Here is a 12,918-nt window from a genome sequence, read left to right on the forward strand (position 1 = left end):
TGTTGTTTGCAGTGTTGAATGATTTTTCAGGTGTTTATTAATCATTCGTATTTTCTCTGTTGTGAATTATCTGCCATGTCCTGTATCCATTTATATCTTCATTGTAGTCATTTCTCAGTCTTAAGTTTGTTTATTGATTTTCTTCCCCCTGTTTTAATTTTTTTTTAACTATAAAAGTGAAACGGCTTCCTTGTTTAAAAAATAAATATAAACCATATAAAAGGGCACAAAGGAAAAAATGAGAGCCCCTCTCATCTCCACATCCCACTCTCCAGATGTTCGCTCTCATTTTAGTTTTTAAAGTTTGCCTCCCCCACTTTTTCCTTCCTTTGACTCTTTAAAATTACTTATGCAGCAAATGCATATATCTTAATGCACCAGGAAAGGGGAGTCTGTAGTGAAAAAAAAAACCTGTATGTTAACCTGTGTAGATTTCTTGATAAATTTATGTTTAAACCATACATGTTTATGTTTAAGAACTTTTAAAGTATGAGGACCTTTATAGCGAAGCGTGTGCATAACTGATACATAATCGGAAACAAGACAATAACTACTTACAGTGAGCCAGTGGCTTAAATTCTGGGCCACTCCCATGGTTGGAAACCATTACATAGTCTTTGGTGTTGTCCTTTGATTAAAAAAACACACACACGGAAGAGCTTTTTTGTCTTTTTGTTTAAAAGTATGAGTTAACATCGGTGCTGTATTTGGCTAAATAAACTGCGTGGTGCAGACGGAAGGTCGTGGTGGGTCTCCTCTCACAAGATGGACTAGCTGATTCTTTTTTTGTTTTAATCCTTAATAGAATAACAATTTTAGAACTAAAGGACCTCTTAAAGTTCTTTTGTAGAATTTCTTTTTTTGTATGTCAGGAGCAAGTGCCTGGAATATAGTAGGCGTAAGATGAGGCCCGTGTAGAGGAACTTACCTGTTCCTCGCCCTACACGTTGGTGACACCTGACCTCTTGTTTCAGTAAAGGAACCAGAATGTTAATAGCAAAGTCTTCACTCATGCATTTATCAGATGCAGGAGACATTTACTGAATGTCTGAGATGCAATGTGTACTGTTCAAGGTGGTATTATTTAATATGTTAACTCTCAGGTCCCTGAGGAGGGGGCATCATTCGGGTCATAAACAATTTGTGAATTAATATCTGAGATACGCTTGCTCTTTTTTCATCACCTCTGAGGAAAGCCAGTTGCTTTAACTGGAGCGTGGGAATGGGACCTGAAGGTGAGAAATGGGGCCCCTCTGTGGACTTGTTACGAACTAAACTTCTTTTGTATGTGTGTTTTTTTTTCCAGCTGGAAGAAGAGAGATCTGTGCTCAATAATCAGTTGTTAGAAATGAAAAAGAGGTAGGCTTTCTTTTTGTGTTTATTGTCTTGTGTGTGTTTGTGTGTGTATGTGAGTGTTTAATAAGGAAAATGTTAGAACATGATGCACACAGTGACTTGTGGAAAACATACGACCTGTTCAGAAAATTGCATTGTGATAGTTTGGTGTTCATAATTGACAAATTATGGAAATCCATTTGCAAGAGTGTCAGTATTACTAAAACACAGAACAGTTTGATTTTTAAGCCATGTTCAGCTGTGTTTTTTCGGAAGTGTTCTAAAATCAGATTGTCTCATATTATGCCGCTGTTCCTTCCTAGTTTCAGTAACTAAAGAAACAATAGTTTTCCTAGAGTAATTGATCTGCCTATAAATACTGGTTTCAGTTTTATGAAAATGTTAATTAGTAATAATGGGAAACTTTTTTTTTAAGTGGACATACTGGGGATTGAACCCAGGACCTTGTGCATGCTAAGCATGCCCTCTACCACTGAGCTGTACCACACTCCCCCAACCTTGGGAGACACCACTTTCAATGTTCCTATTTATTTTCTAAAAAAGAACTTCATTATTCTTTCATGATAATCAAATGGGTGAGGATAAAGGACCCCCAGGAATAATCATTCAGAAGCCTAATGCTTATGCATTCTGATGGTCTCTGTCCGCTCTTTTAAGATGTGCGGTTTGTGTCTTGAGAAATTCTGTGCTTACCCCGCATGCTGAGCAGATTAGTGAGTACTGCTGCCGAGACCCGCAGCCCTTGTGCAGTGGTTTGCTGTACAGTGCCTCACAACAGTGCCACACTTTTTTGTCTTACTAAATACAAAAATAAAAATAAACTTTAGGAATAGTACAGTCAAGAATTCTTCCATACCTCAATTAAAAAATAGTAATAGAAGAAAAGAATTCATTCATAATCTTGCAGAACACTTTATTCTTCCTTGTCAGGGCAGGAAGTTTCCCTCACTGACCACTGACGCATGTGTTTCACACTGTCGGTGTCCCCTCCTGCCAGCATGGCGATTGCTTCAGAATTAGGGGCTTTATTTGGCCCACAAAGATATCTGCGTTCCCTAAGCCACATTCTGAAGGGAATTAGGCCTCAGCCCAGAGGTACCTTCCTCCTTTCTTTTTTAGGAAATCCTTAGACTCATTCTGCTTTAAAGTTTCACATCAGAATGCATGTGTGTCTCATCCCTGCCTCGCCCGTTGTCCGGCCAGCTGTTCTCCATGTGACCACGAGCTGTGGTGGCTGCCATGCCTCAGCCTGGTCCCCGTGTCCAAGCACAGCTCCGCTCATGTGAGCCTTGGGATAGTTGTTTTACATAGAGAAGACTTGATTTCTTAAAAAAAAAAAAAAAAAAAAAGAACCCATGTATGCCGCTAGCAGGGGCATGTGAAAAAATTAATAGTGCTTTTTCCTGAGGCATTGGGCTGGTGTGAGTACTGATGTAACCCCTTTGCATTTAAGTAGCACTTCTTAATTCACACACGTATTGAATCTCAAAACAACCCTGTGAAATATGTGGTGGGGCTTGCATCTGAAAACGGTGAAACTGAAGCCCCCAAAGTTAGACAACCTGGCCAAGAAGTCAGGTGCAGGCATAAGACCCAGGTCTTCAGATTTCTATGCTGGTTTTTTTTCTCACCGTACATTCGTTTATTATTTATGTATTTATTTTTACTCTTTAATCTTTTTTTTTTTTTTAAAAAAGAACAGTGCTCTGCTTTGTTAGTCCTTATTACCACATGACTTGGACTGAATCACATGCCTTTCAAGATGTGATTGGTGTGTGACTTTTTTCATGGCTTAAAAAGTTGGAGCAAATTTGGAGGCTTGTCCATTCCTCTGTGCTGGTTTCACCCTGCTCCCGTTTTAGGTCCTGGGTATGCGTAGAAGAGTGTCTCCAGAAAATTACTCTTTTAATCACTAAATGAGATAAAGATGATATTTTTTTCTGGGAGTGAAAAAAGTTTTAAACCTAGTTTCTTATATTTAGGACTTTTTTTTTTCAAATTGTTAATTAACCCTCATAGAAAGTTATGTCTATTTCAGAAATATGAATGCAAGTATATTTTAGCTAATATTGTGGGCCCTTAAATGCATTCGAAAAGTCCGTTTGGTGATGGATTCCAATGTAGGTCCGTGTGTGTAATCGTTAAGTAAATTTTAGCATAGATTACTAGACAGAATTTGGTACGTTCTTAATTGAAAGTCTCAAAAGTACTTAAGTCATAGATATTTGAAGTGTTTGTGCAAGAACTGAGATCTTAGGCAGCAGTTTAGTGATAACTGAACATATGTAGCCAAAATAGTATGTAATTGCTTCCTTCAAACTATATTGTTCATTATAGTGAAGTGCAGTACTTACTCCTGATGTCGGAGTAAACTACTGATCATTAAGAAATTAGTATCACCTTGTATTTGCTGTGGTTTTTTTCTTTGCTACCTAAACATTGAGTTGCAAACAATATGTAGTAAAAATTTTCCTCTAAGCTTAAAAGTGTAATCATTTCTTTGCAAAACTGGCCTTCAAGTCAGGCAAACCAGGTTCCGAGATGTCTAGTAGGTAAAGCAGAGCCACGCTGAATTGCTGTCACGGGCAGATGCGGAGAAGTGCGTTCCTCTGGCTGAGAAAGCCTACAGCAGATCTGGGAACCTGTTTGGCTTCCCTCCCTTCTCTAGGCTTTTTGATGTCAAAGAAGGTTCTCCAGAGCCAGAATCTTAGACGTGGGTTTGCAGAGTCAGAACTGATGGTGTTAGCGGCAATGCAAGATTTCTGTACTCAGGGAGGAGCAGCGGCTGACGAGGCCACGCGCCGCTCGGCTCGTTCGGCTCACTGCGGGTGCTGACTGTCTGACTGTCTCCGAGCTTGCGCTGCTGACCGATGCTCATCTCACCCCTCTCTTTTCCCTTTCCACTCTCGCTTCCCTTGCTCTATCTGTGTGTCTTTAATGGTAAGACTAAAGAAAGTCTATCCACGTTCTAATAAATAAATTTCATATATTTTCAGTAAACCAAATTGTTGTATATATTTTTTGGCTGCCTTTGTCCCTCTGTGTCTTGCTTTTGTTTTGTAAAATATCCTCAGCAGTACACACACACACGCGCGCACACACACACACGTCTTTTTTTATATCTGTATACAGCACAGAACTGCCGTGCAAATTGAGTTCTCCTTACTGTATTTGCATTCCTCTTCATGTTTCTAATATTTGGTTCTTGTTATCTTGCATTTTTAAAGCTTGCCCAGTAACACTTTAAGGTATTTGCTTCATTACTGGAGTTTATTTCTCATGTAAGTAGTAAGAAAAGAATCTGGGTAAGATGTTCCCTCGGGGGAAGATTTCCGGCCCCTGTAGCCCTTCTTTCATGTTATATTTGTCTTCCCTTCTTGATATTTGTAGTAATGCCAACTCATCCTAGCCACCCTGGCTTAAAAGTCACCCAGGCCTTCCTGTCAATGTGAGTTGTGACTCAGGTGTCAGTAATATTGGTGTAAGTGGTTTAATTTAGCCCCTCTTGGTTTGCACGGTGGGATTTGGGCTTAGAAATCGACTAAGATGCTGGCAATGAAGATCTGTCGCAAAGATGAGCTGACGAGGTCTGTCTGTCCCGTCATCTGGCGTATAAATCACAAGTCAGATCCCTTTCCTAACCAGGCATCTTGATAACTTGTACAAGAAACATCTCCTTGCCATCTTCTTAGAAAGCAGCCTCAGAGGTTATACGTATGTGCTGATAAGCAAAGATACCTGCTCCTTTTTCCTTCTGCCAGCTTGATGCTGTCTTTATCCCTCCCTCCCCCACAAAACACCCGTCAAATCTTGACTAAGTAGAGTCCTGACTATAGAAGAATCTAAATCTGTTAGCCTCCAAATCCTGGTATTTTTCAGTAAAAACACTTAAAATCACATTTCTCAAATTTGAGTTGGATTTACAAGTAAATCTCTTGAAATCGTTTTTACAGTAGGATCAACTACCAAATAAGTTTAGTAGAAATATATGGAGCCCAAAATTTATTGACTCTTGGTATAAAATCAGATATTTACTTTCCAGGTGGAAAAAGTGCCTGTACATTCCTTTCACAAAAATCTTTGTTTTGTTTCCACTTAAACAAGATCCTGTTTCCGGGCGAGGTGTCACTCAGTTATTTCACAGCACCAAGTGTACATGTAACGCTTAGGTGTTGAATTCAAGAAATTTCTGTTAGTCTCAGATTCTTTTCTTACTACTTATGCTGGAGTGTAAGCGTAAGCCACACAATGAGAAAAATACAACACTTATATTTTCATCTTTGTATAGAATTTCGATTTACCATAAATCATGAGAATTCTGTAATTCGTGTGCCGGATATCTTGGGTCTCACTAACCAGACATACATTCTGCCATTTCTAACTTGGGCCTCAGTTTCCGACCCTTCAAGGGGTTCTAAAGCCAGGCTGAACCATGTCATGCTCTGCATTCACCCGGTGACTTCTAACAGAACCAGGAGGGACTTGGTTTGTTGTGGTTTAAGCCGTGAGCTCCCAGTGATGATTACGTTCACGCAGGGCCGATGGTTGTGTGACCTGAGGGCTAGCTAGGAATTTTTTCTCCAGTTTTGTTTTCCCCACATAATTTTGTGCCACGAGCTTTTTTTCCTCTTGTTTCACACCGCTTGTAATTTTTAAAAACTTCTTATTTTAAAATTTGAGGTTTCCAGAAGAGTTGCAGAGGCAGTCCAGGGATTCCCCGCCTGCCCTTCACCCGCTTCCCCGCGTGCGCATATCCTGCCTTCCCTGGTCCTTTCATGAAACTGAGAGAGCAGCGTGGTGCGGCACTCCCAGCTAGGCCCCAGACGCGGGGCAGCTCTGCCCCGTTTGCCCCTCACGTCTTTTTTCTCTTCCAGGATCCCGTCTAGGAGACCCCATTGCCTTTTGTTGTCACATCCCCTCAGTCCCCTCCAGTCTGCGGCAGTTCCTCAGCCTCTCCTTGGCTTAGATGACCTTGGCACTTTTGAATTTTGACCACAAAGATGTAAACACACACACACATTGATAAACATGTAGTAGCCTGCCCTTTGGGGTCGTCTCTAGTGTGTCTTGCCCTCCTTCCCTGTCATCCTTTCATCTTTCCCCCTTTTCTCCCCACTCCTTGACTCCAAGGTCACTGTGTCCCTCTCAGGAAAAGCCTGGTCCCTGCTGCTCTGGTGAGAACCAAACGCTGGGGCAGCCTAAACTCAGGTGCGCTCACCTCCTTCCAGATGCCACTCTGCTTCCATCCTACCCTGGAAGTCTGTTTTCACGTTTCTGTTCTAGCCTTTATGTAATTACCTTTCATTTCTACGAGCAACTTAATCCCCTCTTCAGAGACTATGGACGAAAAGTCATAATCTTTCAGTTGGAATAGTAGTAATAATCTCCGCTACCGTTTTGGCCCACGAGCTCTCCAAAACACATTCTTGGAACTTGCTAAAAGTTACCGAAATTAGTGAGAACCAATCGATACTTCCAGCATAAAACTGCTCTGCATGACATCTGTATAACCGCTTTGCATGTGTGTATTTTAAATGTTGTTATTGCTTGGTAACAATTTATTCAAGAAGTAACGGAATTCATCTCGGGGGGGAGGTTAGATTTTTTAAAAATAACTCTTTGGGGTGGGGTGCAACAGTCTTGTTTTGTTTTTTAATTCCACGTCTTCCAAAGTTATTAACTTGTTTCTTTAAATTCAAATGGATACAATGATATGCAGATTCTGGCATGTCTGTGCATAGGTAAACTTTTTCTCCCCTCACAGTAAGTAAAATTTCAAGTAAAATTTTGCAAGCGTAATAGTCTCCACCCCCTCTAACACTTCCCTGTGATACTTTGTGCCTTTACATTAGCTAAAGTTAATTACATGTTTGTTCTAGGACAGTTGTACACTGATCACTCTCTCGGTTGATTTCTGGAATTTTTAACTCTTTGGTCTTTTAGAGAATCCAAGTTAATAAAAGACGCAGATGAAGAAAAAGCTTCCTTGCAGAAATCCATCAGTATCACTAGTGCCTTACTCACAGAAAAGGATGCAGAGCTGGAAAAACTGAGAAATGAGGTAGGGTGCCATCTCGGGGACCGTTCATGCTGCCTCTCTGTGTCCCGATCCCCAGCCTGAGCCAGCCCGTGTGTTCCAGGTCACGGTGCTCAGGGGAGAGAACGCCTCCGCCAAGTCCCTGCATTCAGTCGTTCAGTCTCTAGAGTCTGATAAGGTGAAGCTTGAGCTCAAGGTAAAGAACTTGGAGCTTCAACTCAAAGAGAACAAGAGGCAGCTCAGCAGCTCCTCAGGTAAAAGGATGACCACTTTGCGCTTCTCCGCGACGCCGGCGCTCCGGCAGCCGGGCTGCTGCGCGAGGCCATGCCCTTCACCGGGGACCCCGCCCGGGCTCCCCGCACCCCCCACCTCTGGACCTGCGCGTGGTCTTGAGTGTTGGCAGAAGTCTGCATGAGACAGCTTTGATAGGCAGCCGCCCGGGAGCAGCTGTGGGTCCGGCAGGTGCACTGCAGGGGAGGAGAGAGGGACAGTCTCTTTGGGAGAAAGTGAGGGCTCACGTCTCTACACTCAGATGGGTGTGGCAGGCGTCCCTACCCCGCAGTGGGCCAGCCTGAGACAGGACACCTGAGGGGCTGGGCCGCGTCCGTGCGGGCCCCTTAGCGGTCCAGAGGCGGGACAGGAGCTTCGGATGTCTCCTCAAAGAGGCGCCTCTGGGAATTCCACGTGAGAATGAGTTTCTAACACTGGCCCTTCCGTTGCAATAACAACGAAAAAATGGCAATTAAAAAAAAAATCCCCCCTCTGCTGTTGTTTTTTGTTTTTAATATAAGGTAATACTGATACTCAGGCAGAAGATGATGAAAGAGCCCAGGAGAGTCAGGTAACAATCTTTCCTTTTGCTTTGCTTACCTGCTATTTAAGAAAAATCATTTACTCTTTTGCATAGGTAATATATTCATATGGTCTGATCATTAAACAACATTAAAAATACGTACAGTAAAAAAGTCTCCCTCCAAACACCATCTCTCTCCTGCTCAGTTCCCAGCCACCAAATAGATAATCAGTATTATCAGTGTCTTTTTTAAAAATCTTTTCAGCATTGAAAAAAAAGTATATACAAGCCAAGATTAATACAGTCTTTTCTCTCCTTTTTTACACAAATGGAGCATGTCACGTAAATGGAGCTGCACTGATCTTTTTTATAGCTGTATAGTATTCCACTGTATGGACATATCATAATTCAGTCAGTTCCCTATTGGTTGACATGACAGTTGCATGTTTCTGATCTTTTAAGTGTATTATACATAATGCTATAATGAACTATCTTGGGTGTCTATCATTTTGCAGATATACTAATTTTTCTTTAGGATAAATTTCTAGAAGTAGAATTACTCTGTCAAAAGTTTCCTTGCTCATCTTTACCTTAAAAAGATGGGTTCTTGAAAACTATTTCCTAAAGCTGAAATTATCAGAATAGCTTTAGTTTAAAAAATGGAATTATACGGAGGCAAATTATTGTTTTTGGAAATGTATAGCCCATAAGCAATGAACATCTATCTTCAATTTTATGAGAATACTTTTTTTTACTTTGTTTATTACTGTTTTGTTTGTTTATTTTATTTTGGGTGGGGAGATAATTAGGTTTATTTTTTGAGGGGGTACTGGGGATAGAACCCAGGACCTCCTGCATGCTAAGCATGTGCTCTACCACTTGAGCTATACCCTCCCCACTATCTTCAATTTTAATAACATATTTTGAACATACTTATCCCATTCAAAATTCAAAGGTGTAAAAGCCATCTTTCTCTTTCAAATGAAAGAAAAACTGAGTGAGTTTGTGATTTTAGTTATCTGACATCTCCTTTGAAAAGCTTGTAAGGAGTCAGGAAACGTCCTGACCTACCTGACAGCATTGTCTGCTTAGCGTGTGTGTCTAAGGAGCATAGACTTAACTAACAATGTTTTCTCTTCCCCCTTTCCTTTCCGCTTCCGTTTGTTTCGTCTGCCACTGCCAACACTTATCTTCCAATCAGCAAATGGTTTGTTTTATGTTTCCTAATTTGTGAGCACGTGTGTGTTTGTGCGTGAGCGTGTGGCTTCCCGCTGTACTTACATCCATTTTGTGGCTATTTCTTCCTGATATGTAGCTTCTAAGAGGATAATGTCTTAGAAAATGCAGTTTGAGAAATGAGATTAGATTCAGAGGGGCTGCCGTCAGTGTCAGAAGGGCTGTTCTGCCAGGAATCACAAAGCTAGTGATGCTTTGTTTCATAATTGCCACAGTGGGAGGAAAAGGCCAAACATTTCTTTTAAAAAGTGAAATATGTATATATGTGGATATACACACACACTTTTTTTTAATATTGCAAAATGGGATTTTTTTTTCAATGGACTTTTAGAGAAATGAGACCTTTTTATTGTCTGTAGAAGAGGGAAGAAACTCACTGTTTTTAATTAAAAGTACCCCAGTTTGAAAGGAAACATTAAGAGTGTTTGCTCCCGATGTCACTTGGTCACCTCACTGCCTGGGGGCCCTGGATGCCGCCCCTCAGTGTGCACCAGTGTCTCCTCAGTTAAAAGGGAGCTTCAGCCTTCTCTTTAAAATTCCTTCATTTTACTCTGAAGACACATTTACCATCTCATAGTGACTAATAACTAAATGTTAAATGATGATCTGAGCAGAATTTCCATGAGCTTTTTCAAATCTATAGAACATAAAAGTCCTGGATTAGTTCTGCAGTTTAATGGAACAAATAACTGGTTATGCGTTTTGTAAAATTTTGCGTGTGTGTGTGTGTGTGTTTGCATATAAACATGTGTAAACCCGGGGTCCCTAATGGCTCTGTCGGCCCCTTGATGCCGCCCCGCACACTCTGTAGCCGTAGTGCGAGTGTGCTTCCTGCCTGCTTGACGCTCCAGCGGACACGTTTCACACATCTTTCACATCTTTTTTTTTTTCCCCCAAACAAATCAGATTGATTTCCTAAATTCAGTAATAGTGGACCTTCAAAGGAAGAATCAGGACCTCAAGATGAAGGTGGAGATGATGTCAGAAGCAGCCCTTAACGGGAATGGGGACGACCTGAACAATTATGACAGGTACTCCATGCTAAGCAGCGCTGATTGCGCCCTGAGGTCTGTCTAATGTTGTGTTTGTAAAGTTAGGTTCTCCAATGGGTGGGAGAAGCCATTGATTTGTGATTACTTGGCCATCAGTCGATTTCCATAAATCTGGCGGGAGAGCGGTACACTACCAATGGGGTGAAAATCTGAAATGTGGACATAGTCTTTACACTTGAGGCTCCTAGACTTGGCCATAGTTCTTGTTTGTTTTTTACTTTATTTTTTAACGGAGGTACTGAGGATTGAACCCAGGACCTTGTGCATGCTAAGCACGTGCTCTACCACTTCTTCCTTATTTTTTATTCATTACAAGTGATACTGTCACTTAAATTTCTTCTGATGAAATGAGTTTCTGACTATACACATTAACATTTGTAGTGATGACCAGGAGAAACAGTCCAAGAAGAAACCTCGCCTCTTCTGTGACATATGTGACTGCTTTGATCTCCATGACACAGAGGATTGTCCTACCCAGACACAGATGTCCGAGGACCCCCCCCACTCCACACACCACGGCAGTCGGAGCGAGGAGCGCCCCTACTGTGAAATCTGCGAGATGTTCGGGCACTGGGCCACCAACTGCAATGACGACGAGACCTTCTGATGAAGCCTCCCGCGAGGCCCAGGCTTCCTCAGACGCGCTAGCATGTCGGCAACTGACCACCAGCATCGTGTGAGCAGACTTCAGGAGAACTCACGTTATTTTTGAACCCCATCGACAAATCTAAGGAAGTATTTTGATCTTCAACAAATCGCCCTTTTAGCCTCCCCTTCTAAGTTTATAAGTTAGAATAATAAATACTTGGGTGAGTTTTCACCTCTAATTTTGTCTTCTTGATTTTTGAAAGTTTTAACAAGACATTGCACCAGAGGCCATTACGTTTGTTGTCCCTAGGGAGACCTCTTAGAACAATTCCTACCCTTACAATACCTTATTTAAGTAATTTTAAATTATGCCATTACTTTTCACATTTGCACTAAAATATTTGCAGGCTGCATTTGTATATTTAGATGTTTTGGTTAAGCTTTGACACTGGAATGAGTTGAAAAAAATGTGCCATTTTGCATTTTCATCTATTCATTTAAAGTATTTTATTCTTAATCAAAGAAATAGCTGAGCTCTTTGCACTACCTGAAGTCAGTAGTGCCTTTATTTCAGGCTTGATAATACTTAGGTGTGATTATAAAATCATGAAACAGGTAAAGCGGGGGGAGCCCCCAAGCTGCTGTGGGGACATTTTATAATCTCTATGCTGCACCCACTTACTCTACTGTGGTGTTTTGTTTATTGGTTTTGCATAATTTCAGCTTCTATAATACGATATGTATATATTTTTTAAAAATCTATATTTTGGGAAGAAACATACACAGTGTGTCTGTCTTTTCAGGTATTTACCTTTATGAAAAAGAAAACACTTAAAATGTTCATCAGGACATAACAGACTAGGCCAGAAATGGCACCATGTGGCTTTGCAGCTCCTTCTTTTTTGTTTTCATTTTGTTTATCAGATATAAGTCACTGGGAGCATTTTCTCCAGATTTTTTTTTCGTTCTCCAATGGATATCCCCAGCAGTCAATTAATTGGATAATAAGCCACTATGAAACACCTAAATTAGCCAATCTACAGACTCTACAAGTTTTTTTTTTTTTTTTTACTGTGTTTAGATGAATGTACGATGAGAAATTCAACATTAATAATTTTGGATTTTCTTATCACAAAAAAAAAAATGAAGGACCTCAACCATCAGAAGTTTATCAACCACTTTGAATCTATTTATCTTCATTTGAATGTCTTCTAGAATATGTAAAAAGGAATAAATAAATGTATCTTCCATGTGACATGTATAATAAGAAACTTCTATAATTGTATATATGCCTTTGATGTATTTTCCCCTCAAGATTATCAGCTATGTGTTTGACAAGTGACAAATCTGTAATCAGTTGAAATTTTTGGTTATAAACATAATAGGAACTGTTTCACAAACACAGTATGTAAAGCAGTATTAAAATTTGAGCAAACAAGTGTTCTGTATCTACTTTAATAAACGGTTATTCTTTTTTGCCAGTGGTAGTAAACTGGAATTATTCTCAGGTTTATTTGTCATAATGGTTTTTCTGCAAATGAGCAAGCAGTACAGATCCAAATAGCAATTTCTACTGCAGTCTTGTTGATAAACAGCTTTTAAGAAATTATCTCAAAGCATTCTATGACCCACTTAGCATAAAATAAATACCCCATTACTATATTACCTGACAAATGTAAATGGCACCATGTAGTACCAACTATTAATGCATGAAGAAGTTTGGGAAAGAAACTGAAAGCTATCATGTTTACCAAAATGATGACAACCGAGCATCTGTTTCATGAGCTCTGACTACCCTACAGGGAGATATTTCCAAAGCACATTTACTAGCTGAACATTACTTTTACCTAAAAAAT

At 40.4% G+C, this 12,918-nt stretch overlaps 1 protein-coding gene across 1 annotated transcript in view; it reads left to right on the plus strand.

Moving 5' to 3' along the window:
- The window catches only part of CLIP1 (CAP-Gly domain containing linker protein 1), a 112,167-nt gene extending 99,624 nt beyond the window's left edge, over positions 1–12,543 (plus strand). The window contains 6 exon segments of the mRNA XM_032471588.1: positions 1,307–1,359; positions 7,300–7,417; positions 7,497–7,647; positions 8,185–8,234; positions 10,329–10,453; positions 10,856–12,543. Coding sequence (XP_032327479.1) covers positions 1,307–1,359; positions 7,300–7,417; positions 7,497–7,647; positions 8,185–8,234; positions 10,329–10,453; positions 10,856–11,081 — 723 coding nt within the window. The 3' untranslated portion in view covers positions 11,082–12,543.
- The last annotated feature ends 375 nt before the right edge of the window (positions 12,544–12,918 follow it).

This window comes from Camelus ferus, chromosome 32 (genome assembly GCF_009834535.1).
Source record: "Camelus ferus isolate YT-003-E chromosome 32, BCGSAC_Cfer_1.0, whole genome shotgun sequence".
Lineage (NCBI taxonomy): Eukaryota > Metazoa > Chordata > Mammalia > Artiodactyla > Camelidae > Camelus > Camelus ferus.